A 16756-nucleotide genomic window follows, 5' to 3' on the forward strand; every position below is an offset into this window, starting at 1 on the left:
CACCTTCCCAACTCCTCTCCTTTTAAAGTTGGGACAGTGTGCCTGTGAAGAATCAATATGAGCCACCTTTGTTAGCAAAATTGACAACAGGGTTCTAATACAATGTCATGTGACCTCACTCTTGTTGCACAGCGAGCTTCTTTGTCAGAACACTGGACTAACTGTTTCTATTCTTGATGCTCTGTCCAATCTGAGCTTAAGGCCAGACCTCTTAGCAGAGGTGAGTCACATCACCAAATCAATATGAGGTATATATCTACTTTCTCAAAGTCATTAAGACAGCTTCTGTTGAACATTCAAATAATAAAGGCAAAAATAAAGTTACCAAATGAATCGCAGTGTCACTTAATGGAGAACTGAATTAAATTAGGTTGTTTCAAATAGTATTCAAAATTGTAACCATGCTATGAACAGATTTTTGTAAATAATTTTTGCACTTGCATTGCTCAAACTTTAAGCACATTCCATGATCTTAATAATTCATTAATAAATATGTATTTTTAAAATAAATGATACCTGTGAATGACAGTGTTCTAACATGTATTATTTGAAATCAACAAATTTACTGATAGATTTTTTTGTGATTTTATCTCATCTCTGTTTTCTCCTTGGTTTTAGTTTCAAGAAGATACATGTATATCAAATACTCGAGACAGTGTTCAACCACACTTCCAAACATCTCAACTTAGTCTGTCAAAAATACTGGATGACTGATGTCAGTCAGTTATCAAAGTTCTGGAATTTTCAAAGTTTTGGAATGACTTATCGTGTTTGATATATTACTTGGTACAAGACTTTTCATGACTGAGAACCATAACACACTAGTCTTACTAACATTTTTCCAAATCACCTGCCAATTGATGTTCTTTAATACAAATTAAGACTAGTAAGACTAATCATTGGCAAAAGAACTGCTGAAGTTTGAACAAGCTGCACAGCAATGTCTGTGATGCTGCTCTCATGTCCATTGGCATTTTACTGATCACAGTTATGGGAAGATGATTCTGGAGAAAAGAAATCTGGAAAATTGGTTTGGAATGAGTGTGGCAATAGTATTAATTTAGTTTGAATTCATAGGAACAAAAATGAATAGAATACAATGTACCAGTAAGAGTTATTTTCAAACAATCACAGGTGCGAGTGTCAGTTATCGAGATGCTGCCCTCCGCTGAAGTGGACGACCTACCAGTGGTGGTGAAATTTATTCTGCAGTCTGTTGGAGATAGTGATGCATTTGAGGTACAAGAACCTGAAACATACTATAATTTTACATAAGTCAGAAGCCCAGGGCTTATAACTGAAATTGTAATGCACTGTTAATGTTTTCAACGTGGTGCATTACATTACACCATTGTAATCATACCAGTTCAATAATTTGACCACTGATCCCTTTGACTTTCAGGGCCGTAGCTAATAACAGGCAAGCAGAGGCACTTATCATTTGTCATTGTTTTCCATTTTTCTTGTTCATAGTTATCATAAACATCCTTAATATCCAGGAAGACAATTTAGCCAGGGACATTATTGCCTCAGCCATAATTTTTTTCTGGCTATGGCAAAGACTTTTCAAATTTTACTAGGTTCTGTCTTCATCATTTTGTCTTGTTCATCATTTTTCAATTGGTGACGTGTACCAGGAAGTTGCACTGTAGTTAATTAATCAGTAAAATAATTAATTCATCATTTAATTTCAATGGTAATGTTTTATTTTTTAGGTAATCAGTGAACTGAGGTCAAACTTAGATTTCACATCAACTACACTACCACCAGCTGCCTGTTCAACTCCTGCAGAGCAGAGAAGGTCTCGTGGAGGGTGAGATGATAATTAACCAACAGAAGTGTGTTTAGTTAGTAATTTGTAACAAGGGAACCATACCATTAGAAACCAGGGAGCTCAAGGTATCGGCAATGATATGTCACTTTTCTTGGAAAATTCTTGGATCGTGTGTACTGAAGGCATCTGCAACTGAGTGTTGATCGATACCCTGGATCGATACCCTTTTTCCATACCCTTGATTGATACCCTTGACCGACCCTTGATCGATACTCAATTGACATTTCATTGACACCTTGGTTGACACTTGATCAACACTCCATCAACATCTTGGTTGACAGTCAGTCACAAGTCAACTTATTTTATAAGGGTGCATATGAGTCGGTTGACACCTGGCCAACTATCGATCGACTGTTGATCAAGTGTCAATTGAGTGTTGACTGAGTATCAATTGGGATGTAATTTGAGTACCGATCGAAATGTCGATTGAGGGTATCACTTGAGGGTATTGATCGACACTTGAGTGGGGATGTTTTTAGTACACATGATCCAAATTCTTTACCATAAATTCTTTAGTTTGCGTGTACTTCCAATCCAGCAACTAAAGTGTTACTACCTCACTATACAATAAAGTAACTTGTGTAACTGTAGATCCAGCAAAGCTGCCGCAACAAGTGTTGCAGTAAAGTTCTGAAAGTACAATGTAACCACACCCTGAAAGTAACAATTATCCCATGGTTATCATCACATAGTGCTTAGCAACAAGCCAAAAGCAAGGACCATCCAAAAGTACTGACCTTAAGCGTAAATGAACTTGTTACGAGAAACAATGGGAAATAAAAGATAGTGTTACAATGATCTGCTCTGAAATGATATGACAGTACTGTTGTTTTAGATAGCCCATGATGTGAGAAAAAAACTCTATCAGTGTCTTAATTTGGTGTATCATAAAAATCACCTTCAACAAGAGTTTATGTCCGTTTCCCCTCTCTAATTATCAAGAACATTTCTGTTTTATGTAGATAGAGTGGCTTGCATGACTTGTGGTGCATATGTTAGGTACCTAAAAGTTATGAAATTCAAAAGCAGCAATAGAATAAGGCTACCACTGCAGTCACTGTAAATTGGAAATAACTAGGCTTGTTCCTTTCAGAACTGTACGATATAACAAATAATTTGCTGTCTGATTAAGGTCACTTTTGAACCAGACAAATGATGGGGAACTTTTTACCCTGGATGCAATCCGTTCAGGAATACGTTTTCAGAGATCTGTTGCAGAGGGATGGATAAAGGTAAGGGACATGAATAGGTAATTAAAATCTAGGCTGTTAGTTTATTGTGTACACATTTCTGAGAGTACTAGACAATATTTCAGAATTATAAGGTCTGTAAATCTCCTATTGTTTTTTTGTTTGTTTGTTTTGTTTTTCTTTTTTTAAATAAAATTGAGAATTTATAAACTTATTGGTGGTTAATATAATTTTGTTTTGAATTTTGAATTCCAGGCTATAGAATCCGTCAACTCTTCCGTAAAGCACAAGGTGGGGTCTTACATTAATCATGTTGCCTCCCAGTGCAATACATAACTATTAAACTGAGCCCTGTTATTTTGTGTCATTTTTACAGGTTGTAGACTTGTTTGTTCTGCTTATCCTTCACTCTACTGCTAATAGAAAGAAAGCTATGGAAAGTTTGATTAGGAATAAAATAAAAAATGGCCACTTCACTGAGGAGATGCTGAGCACTGCATTTAACTCACACACACAGGTAGGAATAATGAAAAGTGATATTAAATGCAGGTAGCAAATTTGTAGCAAATTTCTAGTGTTACAGGTTTTGTGAAAACTGTTACATGTAATTAATGAATTGTTATTAAATAACGGTTTTTTACAAAACCTGAAACACTAGACAGTTTCTATCAAAAGGGTGGGCTGCCTGAATTTAATAAAACTTGTTTTTTAAGTTTTTAATCATCAGGGTGTCCCGTAACAAGCGCTGTTGAACAGAGTCAAGCTTCTGAGACCACATACACAAGCACACCATCTACCATTCACTTCTTTTGTCTCTTTTAAAAATGAAATCACTAACAGGAAATTTTAAAATAAGAATTGGAAGGTATTTAGAGATGTTCAAAAAACCAACAGTGGTTTGTTACCATGGTTGGTTTGTAATTTATCGTATTTTTTGTTATTTTTTAGATTCTGAGGGATTACTTCTCAAACTTGTTATCATTGGCTGAAGTTCTTCTGCGATCTCCCGACCCTTCTGTCTGTTCTTATGCTTGTGCCACGTACAAGTTAGCTTTTGTATCGTTTGACCTCTACTGTCAGCAGGTATAAATAGATGACATTGTAATCCAAGTTTTTCTTTACTAATAAAAACAGCATCTATTCTATAGAAAATGTAGATCATGTTTACTCTAGGTAATTTTGGTTTACACTATTGACCGATGTATCGACTGACACTCGGTCGATATGTCAACCAAGTATTGGTCTTGTATTGAGTAGCTGGGAACACACGTCTGTTGGGTATCTGTCAAGTACCGATTGATACATTGGCCGATATGTGTGTCAGTTGAGTAATGGCTGACATATTGGCCGATACTCGACTGATACTTGATTGACATTCGACTGTTACTTGACTAATACTCAACTGACATTCAACCGACTGTGTGTCAACTGATACTTGGCCGATGTATATTGACTGAGTGTTGGCCAATATATCAGCCTATAGTGTTGGCCAGCACTACCTACATGTACAGTAAGCACGATCTCTGAAAATGTAGCCTATGTTCTTTAGCTTGAAAAAGAACTTGCGATGTAATGCGTTGCTAACTTCTGCTCTGTAATCTCATCAGCCATCCTCCTGATAATGGAGTGCATGAGATTTCTGTCATTTATTGTTAACACTGGGCTGACTTATCTATCAATACACTGTATCAATCTAGGAGATAGTAGGAACCTTGGTGACTCACATTGGAAGCGGATATGCAGCAGAAGCGGATGCATCTTTAGATGTGCTGTCAGATCTTGTTGAATCACACCCAGATATTATGGCGCCATTTGCGATATTTATTAAAGTAAGTATGTGTAAATTTTGAAAGTGTTTTTTTTAAACTTATTTTTCTATTTTGTGCAAAGTACATGTATTAGCAAAGAAAATTGCAACTATGTTACTTGTATTTAAAAGAGGAGACTAGAACAATTCCAATACTTATGACTAGTTGACATTGGCCATGGAGTCAGTATCTGAGTTGGAGTATGAAGTGCTAGACCTCATGCAAACACTGTGGATCAGAGTCGGAAACAAACAGATTGATCAGGACATTCTGATAAAAATTATGTTCATGATGGAATTGGAAGTCGCCTTCTAAGCAAGGCTGTGGTCTTGCTAGGAGTCCAAAGGTTCCTAGCCATGAAATCCTGGGTGCCTAGCACTTAGGCTTATATGAAAAAAGTAAGTTTTTCCAGTCACCTGAAAGCAAAAGTTAGTTGCCTGTGGCACGCGGGCATTTCTAGAGCACAGCCCTGTCTTAGCAAAAAAACAAAAATAACCTTTGGGACTTGGTTGTTGTTACTTCCCACTTTTGATGATAGTTACTCTTAATTCCTTATGCATCAGTTTCTCTGTAATGTAGATGATGTAAATTGCTCTTTTCAGGGTATTTTAGATTACCTGGACAACCTCACTGTGATACAAATACGAAAGCTGTTTGGTATGTTAAGTACTCTGGCCTTTACAAACCAACAAGATGGAGGACTAATTCAGGTACCAGTCTAGCCACCCTTGTGTTTCTAAAGTTGTATGATTTAGCAAAATGATTCAAAAGATTGGTAGCCAAAGCCAAGGTTCCAAATATTTCACAGTTTATTCAGTCATCTTGTTCACAGAAATGTCTTCGAAATCTATTAACAGATTAGAATTATAGTTAACAGATGCCAGGATTAATATACTTGACACAGAACAATATTTACATACCCACTGGTGTCTCTCAAACCTGTGACTAGTAGTATTGGCTTCAACAATCTTAACAATTAATTATGTAAGGCATTGTTACGTCATGTTGCATAAAAATGTCACACATTAATTTCATGTTAGAACAAAACGATGTAGTTGTGTTCCCTGTATTTTCTGGACGTGTTAGCTTTCTTTGTATGTGCTAGTCATAATGCTCCCCCTTACTGTCCATACAAGTAAAAAAACCATGAACACTTTGATTTGATTCTGACAGGTCAGTTATGTACTGACTAATCACAACGAGGTTTAGGACACATGAGCAAACCTCAAAACCACAAACCACAATTTTAATTACCGTTACTGTTTGTGGTTTATTGTTTTCATGCCTAATTGGCTTTTCCCTTTCTACACAATAATGTTTTATAAATACCAATCGATATTTCTGGTGTTTGCGATTTTTGGACTTGCACTGTGAGGGTCACAAAATGATCAGTACATTTGTAAATATTGCTTTTAATTACAAAATTGATCCCAGTTGGAATTGAAGAAGGTAGTCTGCCTGCAACCATATACGCCCCCTGCGTGGTGAATGGCTTATTTTGTTTTTATACCAAAGTCAATGACATACTGATTAACCCAAATAAATGTGTATGTAGAATATGCCATTTTGAAAAATGTGGATCCATGTATTTTATATTTGTTTTTTCGTTCACAAATGGATCATTTGTTATTGTTTTCTAGGATGACATGCACATTGTTATAAGAAAACAATTGTCAAGTAACTCTGCCAAGTGAGACGTTATTATTGTTCAATATCATGAGGCTTTGAAATGTACAATTTATGGCATAGGTTATTGGACTTGAGTTATTGTTTGACAAAACCATATTTACAGTGACGCATTTCTTGGCTTGTCATGTTTCAGATATAAGAGGATTGGTATAATAGGAGCTATAATGGTTGTACGCAGCATGGCCAAGAAAAGGTTCTTTATTAATTCTGCCCTGTTTTGTAGAACTGAATGTCTTTGAATTTTTGGCAATTTTAGCGCTGTTGTAATAAGGATGATACAAAGTGATCAGAGCTAGTAATCTGAGATTTGATCTTCCTCCATCCTTGTACGTAGCGCCTTTGTTTCAATTTTGATTGCAGGGCATTAACTCCTCACCCTGTGTCAGTGCTTGAATTGCTCTTCTTTAGCATACGTATTCAGTTCTCTAGTTTGTAATAATATCAGTTTGCACTAGTGGTTTGCTGCTACATGTTTATACTAACTCCTGGGTGGAGAAAGGTGCAGTGATAGATATATCTTATTAGATGTTTTGGTGTGTAGTATCGCTGTATATTTTTACGAGTTGGGCCGTACTTTGACGAGCGCATTGGGCGAGTCAAAATACAAACAACGAGTAAATATACAGTGATATTACACACCAAAACATCTATTAAGAGATTTACTATCCAACTGCTGTAAGCAATAAATTTATCAATGAAAGAGGGAGAGTGTGACAGTTTTGTGTGTGCACGCTGACCTATATGGCAAACAGGTTTTCTACTGTACAAATAAGTGTACAATATCGCTGTATATTTGTGCTGTTATTTGGACGGTATTCGCTGCAGTTGGATAATAATTAATAAGTTTATTAGTCAAGACAGAGGTGTTGTACTAGAAGATCCACCACTCTTAAAATTCATACGAAACTACATCCGGGACCCAAGTGGTGGTGACGAGAATTTTTACACTGATAATGGCACAATAGAAGTTAATAAATATTATTATTATTATTAATTATTATTATATTAAAATATGTTAATTATTTCTTACTCATTCACTGTGCTCATTTGTAAAATATTGTTTTTGCCACAGCGACTCGAGAATAAAAGTCATATCTTTACAAACCCTTGTAAAGTCCTCTATATACTAACATGTCAAGAACAAGAGATAGTGTTTCATCAGGATATCCAAACATCGAGAAGACAGTTGAAAATACGACATGCAGTGGAGTATTTTCGACGAAATTTGAGTTGTTTGGATAGCCGATGAAACACTGTCTCAAGTGTTTGATCTATCTTCTCGATCGAAATACAAACTAAGGAGTAAACAGAGAACTAGAATTGTCAAAATCTGTGCTAATTAAGCCCGGTATCCAAACCTCCTTTACGGTTGTGGTTTTCTTTGTTTTAACATGATGAATTATTAATGAGTTTGAAAAGTCTTACCCCACAACAGTGATCCTGATTTAGGCCTTTAAATCTTCACTACTTGACCATGAGGCCAAATTTGGGTCTCAAAATAGTCCTAAACATGCACAACTGGGTATCATTAATTTAATGTAAATCATGTCCTTCAATTTCCTGTTTCTTTGCAATGTCACAGATCTGAGGAGGAGGGGTCTGAACAGACAATGGATACACAGTCCCAGCAAAGATCCACTCTTTCCAATGAAGTGTACAAACAGGTAAATTATTTCGAACAGTTTTCATAGTGTAAATCTGCAGAGAAAGAAGCCTTCCTGCAGTTGCTGTCAATACCATCTGATGGTCAGGCTGCTGTTTCAGCCACATGGCAACTTGTTATGGCTGTGAAAGATCAAGCACTTTAAACTGGAAATCAATCATTTTACATGTAATTTGTACAAAAAACAAAAAAAAACTGTTGTCAGTGGTGATGTCTTTTTTGCAATTAACTCAGTTATAGATGTATATTGAACATGCCACCTCACCAATAAAGACATTCATGTGCTCATGTACATATTAAATAACTACCTGATGTAACGAAACCTGGCAAAGTTATAAATAGAGTTCATATGAATACTTCTTGTTGAAGGTGCCTGCAATAGCAGCAGGCTGGGTGTTATAATTGAGCAAGGAAACTGATTAGCTAAGATGCTACTTAATGGCAGATTGTGAGCATGTTAGAAATGATACGGAACAGCATCAGCCAGACTCCAGAGGCAGCAGCACTGTTCTATGATGAACTGGCAAGAATTATTCAGCTGGGAGGGATTGATCCTAAAATTGAGGTAGAAATTAATTAATTTATTAATTAAGTGATAAACTAACTTAATTATTTCATTATTTTAATTTTCCCATTATCCTAATTTAATGTAATTACCATTTTTAGTATCTTTTCAACTTGGAAATTTTTCAAATTTTGTTGTCTATAGCAGCTGTGATATACTTTTCATTCCCATAAGTTATATACGATTGTTTAGGACGTAGAACTTGATTTGATTATGACAGCTGCATTGATTTTTTCTTCTGCCATTAAGTTGATATGTATTTTGGAGGCAATGTTAATATTCTTTTATTCCAGCTGCATCAATTCATGTTGTTAATCTTTATGAACCAGAAGAATTTCATTTAAGATTTCTTGTTTCCCTTTGCTGAGGTAAATCATTGCTTAGCATTTCTCACTAACAGTCATGGATCAGTGAAACAGTTGTAGCAGACTTTCAAGATGACTTTTTGGTAGACAGGGAAGCACCAATTGCCAGGTGACATTAGCTATCTTATCTTATAAATGAGGTCCTGTCCCACCAGTACAGTGGGTACCTGAACTGGCAAAATGGGGCTTTCTGGTTATGTTGCTGCATTCAACCAATGACAGATGCAAAGCCTGAACCAATAATATATTGTGACTTGCTATCACACACTTCCCCATGCTTGGCACCAGTTCTTTGCATGTTTTTTATCGATTATGGTGTGATTTTACCATGTAAAGTTGTAGAATAAGGTACACATCAAAATAATCGTATAATACCAATTTGATTTAATCACACTGTAGTATCGTTTTCCCTGACCAGCAAAACTTTTTGAACAAAACTACTCCTAGACAGTCAAACCAGGCGGCAAAATCATCCTCACAGCCGGTCAATTTGCCTGGTGCCTGAGCCTTAATAAAACCCCTCAGTATCTTGTGTTGACTTAGTTTAGACCTGGGGCAAACACAATTTTTTGTGTGTGTAGTGTGCACATGTGGGACAGGAAATATAAAGAATGAAATGTAGATGCTAATAATTAGACTCATTTTTCTTTTCCCAGTGATGGTCTTCCTGTGGAGTTGTGTCATGCTTTGGATGAGTCAGAGGAAGGCAGTATTGCTGTCAACCTTCTTCCAGTACTACTGGCCTCCAGAAACAATGCAAGTAGCAAAGAAAAAAGTGATAGGTAAGAGAAATGTAATTGTGTATTGCCTTGCAATTGAATAAAGATGGTACCTAAAGTTTACTAGTACACTTACAAGTAGAATTGAAAGTTGCAAGTTTGAGCAATCATAGAGCTAACTGCCAGAAATTTGGTATCACTGTGGAAAAGAGAACTGCTTTCTATGAGAAACAAAATACGACAAAACTCATTGCTGTCGGAGTACTTACATAACCAAATTATAGCAGTGTCTGAAAATAATCCCTCCATAACCCTTGCCTGTTATACATGATGTTGTTTCAATTTTTTGTTCACTGCTTTTATCTTTAAATCAGTGCTCCCATCTCCCTTATTTGCCTTGCACCACATTTCCGTCTACTGAGGGCTTGTGAAGAAAGTCAGCACAAGGGTGATCTTGAAGGAATTGATGCTCTTTTAGGTAAAATTTTATGTCTTTTAATTAAATAACTAGTCAAGACTTTCTTTTCACACTGTGACTTGAGCTACCTATCCTTGCATGTCATGGTAATTTTATTCTTTTGGGGATAAACAACTGGAAATGGTGACCAATAAGTAAGAAAATTAATTGTATGTACTGTGTCGAAAAAAAAATGCCCAAGACCATGATGTGTGGCGGGACATTGTAAATGCTGTATGCTCCACAGAAGAGGGAAGGGGATCAAAAGAGATGATTGTGCATTGTCATTTATTTACTTATTTATTTATATATTTATTTGACTTCTTTTATACATCTCTTGTGCAGGGTGTCCACTGGTTAGTTGTAAGCAAGAACTGGCCAATGAAATTGCTTCGTTAGATCAAGCAGATAGAGAGGTCATTTGTGGCACTTTGTTTCACACAGTGAACTGGTTCAGAGAGGTACATGTATCTATTTGTTGTGCCAGGTGTTTAAACAAAATATCTTCTGAATTATTTGTATGACCAAAATGTAATTTTCATTATGATGTGCAGTTATTTCAAGTCGAAAATCCTTCATGATTTTTAGGTTGTGAATGCATTTGCAACCCAAGAAGACCCTGAAATAAGGGGAAAGAATATTGCTAGATTGCAGAACATCACAGATCTGTGTAAAGTTCTTGAAAAGTGCCTTGCAGGTTTGTTGATTTTCAATTCCATGAGCAAGTTTGATGATGTTTGTTAGACAGTTCTGTTCTTGCTTCAAGTTTTTTCCTAAAGCTGCAACACAGCTTTCAACATAGCTCAGTGATTCTTTGTCAGCATTTCAATTTTGGCATCTAAGCAACATAAAAATGATAACAATTTGGTGTTCATAAGGCTGTAAATCGGTAGAAAAATGAGGTTAAGAACTTCTCTGTCCTAGGACAATTTTGAACAGATTGTCACCATCATCCCTTTTTGAGCTGTTGAATTTGTATTTTAGGTTGTATTTTTGGTTGTAATATCATTTTTCCAAAATTAGCTGTTTATTTTAGTCTGTGAATTGAAACTTTTTCAGCCACTCCATCATATAAGCCTTCCCTTGCTACATTTGATTTTGAAGAGTCACTGGCGACGAGTCCAGCTCCTCATGGAAATACAGGAAAACCCCAAAAAGGAAAGAAAGCAAAGAAAGGGTAGAAACACATTGCACTTCTCATCTTTGTATTGTAAATGCATGCCATCAATGTAACTTCCAGATGGTCTAGAGATGTAAAATGTAAGCTTTTATAACTTGAATGGGCTTAAGTTTTACAAACATCAGTGCTGGTTTTGCTAGCTGTAGCCTCAGGTTCTAGTTTATTTAAACTCATGATGACCAGTCTGGGTACCAAATGACCAATCTTTCTCACAAATACATGTAAGTCGTTATTTTATCTCAAGTATTCGGCATTGAATTTGAAACAATTTATTAACCTATTTTGCTTATAACCTGAATGTTGTGTTTTTCATAGGTCTAACAGTGAAAAAGCTGATGATTCCATAGAAAAGGTAAAGAAGCATTTTCAGTAGGAATAACTAGCAGCCCTGCAACAGTGTTAAATATGTCTCTAAGATTAGAGGCTTGCCATGGCTCTCTCCACTGCCTTGATTGATATGTCAACTGATTTTGACGTAAGGGTGAAAAAAGTAGCTTAGCCCTCTTACGAGGAATATACAAGATAAGTAAAGGTAGAATGAGTTCCTAATATATGTAATATCAGTTGAACGCTCTTTCTAGTTCTAGGCATTTTCCAGAGCATTCCAACACTTTCAGATTAAAATTCAGTCTGGAAGCACAGTGGATGAAGAATCTCTCCATGGCATTTGCCACTGCAAATTTCTATTTATTGTTTTTTGCCCCCTGGGTAGGATCCCAATCGATCAAAGGTTACCTGCAGTGTTTTGTCTGGTGGCTGTTGTAGTTTCATCACAACCTATGCCTACTAGTACTATTGGGTGTAGTGGGCCACCAAGCATATACATGTAACTTAGATCTTGCCCTTGAACACAGTCCAAGTACATGTATCCAGGCAAGGGTTCTTTCTTTCTTTCTTAATCATTATTTATACTCAATAAAAATTCATCAGGTACAATAAAGTCCAATAAAATGTCTAAGATCGTAAACCTAAAATTCTAATCCTAATATTAGATTCAAACCAGGACTGCTTGACTCATTGCCTATGAGGGGATTCTTATTTCTAATATTATTAGCTTCGTAGCTTTTTCAACCATTAACAAACATGATGCTTAATGCCGTGAAGAATGAATATCCAGTTGTGTCTTTTGCTTGTAGATAAAAGAGATGGAAAAAGAAAATGTCAATGACAAAGAAAGTGATACACAGAAAGACAATGCCAAAGAAGTTAAAGAGAAAGAAAAGCCAGTGTCAGTGTCAATGTCACAGTATAGAGCATCTCTTAGGTAAAAGCAATCCCATTTACTTTTTAGTTTTTCTCTTTAGCTTTATTTCGACTTTTGACTGTAGTTATGAACCATTTTCAACAGTAAATGTTAACAGCACATTTGATCTCAATAGGGGAGGTTGTTATTAACTCCACTCTGTCTGACCTTGTTTATAGGGAGCTGGATCTTAAAACATTCAATATTCTTAAATGTGGATTAGTGTCCCGTGCTGTGCTGGATTCAGACATGAATACAGAGGTTTGTAGAAAAAAATAAGTGTTGTTAAACCTGCATAATTGCATTTTGTTATAGAATACCACAATCACACATTCAGGCCAGACCCAATTATTAATCTGAAGCACTCTTATCATGGCAAATGCCTGGCAATTTTGAGATCATTTGTGGCATATTTTTATTGCAAGTATTAAATTGTGTTGTCTTACTCTCAGCAGCAAACAGTTACTCGTATTGCAGTGATAAAACACATTTTCTGTTTTCTGTTTTGTGTCGGTGTTTGCTGTAAAGGAGACAACTATTGTGCAGCTCCAGGCACCTCAGCTTGAGTTTTTATTGGAAGATCTTTCCAGGAAACTACAACATTCACTATCAGCATCTGCGTCTTCCAGAAGAAGCTTTCTCAAGGTAAGCATGCAGAAAATAAAGTTCTTCATTTAACTCAACATTTGCTTGACATTTTATGGAGAATCTTACTTTTTCCATCCATGGTAGATTATTGACCACGTATTGAAGGGATGATCTTTGCATGGGTGGTAGTGCATAATTCATTCCATATATATGAGAAAACCTATTGCTAACTGCATCATTTGTCAATCGTGAATTATCTGGTTACTTCTTTTGTCAAGGCCACATTTGCAATGTTGTAGACTTAACTCTTTGTTTTGTGAACCATTCCATGTGTATTATTGTAATCCTAGTCAGTATGCTAACTTGGATCATAACCATATTGCTGTTTAACCCTAACCTGATGTAGGCTCGTCAGGATAAACTGGTGGGCTTCTCCAACTTGTCAAGACATTCATCAAAGGAAGTAGCCAAGTATGTTGTGGACCTGCTGCCAGCCTTGTGTGAGCATTTAGAAGCTACCAGTGCTTTCTTTCAGGTATGACAGTTATGCTTGTTCCTTCACTTCTTCTAATACGAGGGGGTTCAGCAATGCTATATGATGGATGACCCACAAACCATTTTTCATTGTTTAAATGTATGGAACTTATTCTCTATGACTTTATACAGAGTAGGTACATGTATTCTTAAAAAATACTGTCTCTGCTTGAATAATTAATTTTTTAATTACTATTTCTCAATTTGCAGGCTTTGATAGCCCAAAATGATGGACTGATAGATGGCCCAGGTCATAATACCTCAGAAGCACAAAATATGGCTTCCTGTTTCCATCTGCTTTTCAATTCTTTGCAGACTCTTTTTGGATGGTTTGTGTTTATTACAGAAATAGAATATTTAAAGATTGTGTTGAAGTAAATTTAACTAACTGCTCTCATGAAACATGGTTTATTTATTAACCTTGAATGCCATATATGTAGGTCCTTCCAGTTTTATCCTTCTAAAATCAGCTTCTCTTGTAGGCTTTTTCACAATGAGAACAGATGCTGTGATATATTTTTGAAAGTAAAGGGGGGTTTCAGGGTAAAATGTTTTTTTAAGTGGTATAAATTGATGGAATATGCTAATAAAATACTGTCAGGGTTTTGGGGTTATTATTTTGCTTTTTAACCAATGTTTTGCAACAGTGCCTTCCTTCAGGATTTTAAACATCTGATCAAAGTCATCTGATCTGAACAGTGTTTGTTTTAACTTTGTTTTGTTTTAGGAGTGGTTATATGATGAGTGAACATCAGAGTCTTTTAAAGAAGGCATTATTTGTGCTGTCATCACGCATAAAGCTTTCTAACAAGTCACAGCCTGGATTTCAAGAACTTCTTAAGTATGCTCTTTCTCAAATGATTTTGGTATGATATACATGGTCAACCTGTTTTGACAAGAAGAAAAAATTCTATGGGCTAATTATAAGCTGTGACTGAGTAGCATACCATCCAGGGGATCAGCAATACTCATAGCCACCCAATGACATAAACTAACGGGGATAAACTCCAGTAGTGTGCACTGCTTAGGCTTGACTGTAACTCTACCTTTTACCTTGCTAGAGGTAATTGCAAAATTAATCCAAGACTGTTTAAGGCTGTGGTCTTCAAAAATTACAAGCAGCCCAAAGATACCTAACCATAAAATCCTGGGTGCCCAGCACTTAAGCTTATACGAAAAAAGTGTAAGTTTTTCCAGTTGCCCAAAGGCAAAAGTTAGTCACCCATGGCACTTGTGGCAGCCCGGGGTGCTTTTGGAGCACAGCCCGGCTATTGAATTGTTTCCAGAAAGTGTTTTAAGAGCAATATTTTTACTGGTTTTAACTTAGAGGAACAGCAAAACATTAACAACAGCTTGAGCAAAAATTTCATTTAAAAGAAATTGCACCTGAATAATGTAATAATGGGTGCTGTTACTTTGAATTTTTGCCAAAAATTGTTGCATTTTGGTGATACTTAATTGATGTTGATTGGGTTATTCTACAATTATGACAATTTTGATCTTTCTATTCACAAAGGGAAATCATGCAAATAAAACTATGGAATTGACAATGCATGACAGAACCCCATTCATTCATTGGTCAATCAGTGATTTTGTTTAGTGCACAGGAACAGTACATGCTACGAAAGACTTTAATGAATAGCCTACATGTTATTATATGATGCTGTAATTCTCTGGGCTAAATGGATTTAGCTCACCATAATTATTAAAAATTTGCTTTGTATTTGCAGACAGAGCTTCCACTACCTGGAGCAGTTCTCTAGCAGCATACCTAATATCACAACAGCTGTCAGTCTTACAAAGCTTTTAGTAATTTTGAGTGAGAGGGGACAGGACTTTGATAATGGCATGAATACTGCCTTAGGTAGATTGTGATTCCTTTTGATTTGCTGCTCGTATTCTAATTCCTCAACTAAGCCACAATATCAGAGAGCATTCTTACCTTGCCTTGGAAATTTTTTACAAAGAAGTAATTACAATAACTTTATTGTTTTCTTAAACTTCAGCTGAATTAACAGGGAATTTCCTGAAACGTGAGTGGCTCAGATCTGATGGTGAAAGAGAAAGTGGAGCCAAATACAATGAGTCACTTCAGTTCTTGCTAAGGTGAGGTAATCACTTGTAACATACAACATAACATGGTCTTTAGATCAAAAACTGGTCAGGAGAAATTTCAAGCTTGGTGTGTCCTTGTTACATTCTTGCTAGACATTTTAACAGCAAGTGTTTCTTGCTAATGCCGATTGCCCTTCAACTCACCTTTAAACTAAGGGTTAAGGTTATGGTCATGGTGGTGGTTTTTGGCATTTCTCAAAATACCTTTGCTGACTTGCATAGTGCCTCTCTTTCTGCCCAGTTGAATAAATTCAGACACAAGTAAATTATTAGGGTAACCTAGAGATAGCAAAATGCTGATCAATGACAAAGCAATTTGCCTGTAATGGTGTAATATCATATCCTGTTTAAGGGGGAAAATAACATTTCTAGACAATCTATGCTATGGAAATCAGAGTTTTGTGTTAAGTGGGCCAGTCATTGTTTGTACATGTAGCTAATTAAAAGTGAGTTTCTTACTTGTTGCTTGACCCTCAGGTTTCACCTATCTTCTGCTGAGGACACTTTAGCCACAATAGAGGAAATTGCTGGTGGTGCAATGACAGAACTGATTGAAGATGAGGACAAGAATGCTGTTTCCACATCATATCCAACACTTACAAGGTAGCTGAAAATTGATCATTGATTTTCTCTTACATTGTATGCATAGTTTAGAGGCTGATTTCAATAAATCAATTAGTGTCAATATTCTAGAGTACTGACAGCACTTGCTTATTATGAATTTTTATTTACTCCAGGACTTTATGATGGTGTTACACACTGAATTGCCAAATTGTTCTAAATCAGGGGTTTCATTCAGGGCCAGG

At 36.1% G+C, this 16756-nt stretch overlaps 1 protein-coding gene across 3 annotated transcripts in view; it reads left to right on the plus strand.

The window, feature by feature from the left end:
* The window catches only part of LOC110042778 (Fanconi anemia group D2 protein-like), a 29408-nt gene that overhangs the window by 7669 nt on the left and 4983 nt on the right, over nucleotides 1-16756 (plus strand). For 2 of the 3 annotated variants that reach the window (XM_089281574.1, XM_089281575.1), the window contains exons 10-38: nucleotides 133-220; nucleotides 1135-1239; nucleotides 1716-1813; nucleotides 2967-3066; nucleotides 3280-3315; nucleotides 3401-3541; nucleotides 3973-4107; nucleotides 4722-4853; nucleotides 5435-5542; nucleotides 6473-6522; nucleotides 6655-6714; nucleotides 8104-8185; nucleotides 8630-8749; nucleotides 9150-9223; nucleotides 9771-9896; nucleotides 10208-10311; nucleotides 10636-10751; nucleotides 10879-10987; nucleotides 11350-11467; nucleotides 11786-11822; nucleotides 12607-12734; nucleotides 12893-12974; nucleotides 13242-13358; nucleotides 13708-13836; nucleotides 14046-14164; nucleotides 14563-14676; nucleotides 15566-15699; nucleotides 15842-15941; nucleotides 16428-16553. In XM_089281574.1, coding sequence (XP_089137700.1) covers nucleotides 133-220; nucleotides 1135-1239; nucleotides 1716-1813; nucleotides 2967-3066; nucleotides 3280-3315; nucleotides 3401-3541; nucleotides 3973-4107; nucleotides 4722-4853; nucleotides 5435-5542; nucleotides 6473-6522; nucleotides 6655-6714; nucleotides 8104-8185; nucleotides 8630-8749; nucleotides 9150-9223; nucleotides 9771-9896; nucleotides 10208-10311; nucleotides 10636-10751; nucleotides 10879-10987; nucleotides 11350-11467; nucleotides 11786-11822; nucleotides 12607-12734; nucleotides 12893-12974; nucleotides 13242-13358; nucleotides 13708-13836; nucleotides 14046-14164; nucleotides 14563-14676; nucleotides 15566-15699; nucleotides 15842-15941; nucleotides 16428-16553 — 2988 coding nt within the window. The remainder of the gene's footprint in view (nucleotides 1-132; nucleotides 221-1134; nucleotides 1240-1715; nucleotides 1814-2966; nucleotides 3067-3279; nucleotides 3316-3400; nucleotides 3542-3972; nucleotides 4108-4721; nucleotides 4854-5434; nucleotides 5543-6472; nucleotides 6523-6654; nucleotides 6715-8103; nucleotides 8186-8629; nucleotides 8750-9149; nucleotides 9224-9770; nucleotides 9897-10207; nucleotides 10312-10635; nucleotides 10752-10878; nucleotides 10988-11349; nucleotides 11468-11785; nucleotides 11823-12606; nucleotides 12735-12892; nucleotides 12975-13241; nucleotides 13359-13707; nucleotides 13837-14045; nucleotides 14165-14562; nucleotides 14677-15565; nucleotides 15700-15841; nucleotides 15942-16427; nucleotides 16554-16756) is intronic. The other variant, XM_089281576.1, reaches the window with a different exon arrangement.

This window comes from Orbicella faveolata, unplaced genomic scaffold, assembly GCF_042242905.1.
Source record: "Orbicella faveolata isolate gen_17 unplaced genomic scaffold, um_ofav_v1 contig_48, whole genome shotgun sequence".
Lineage (NCBI taxonomy): Eukaryota > Metazoa > Cnidaria > Anthozoa > Scleractinia > Merulinidae > Orbicella > Orbicella faveolata.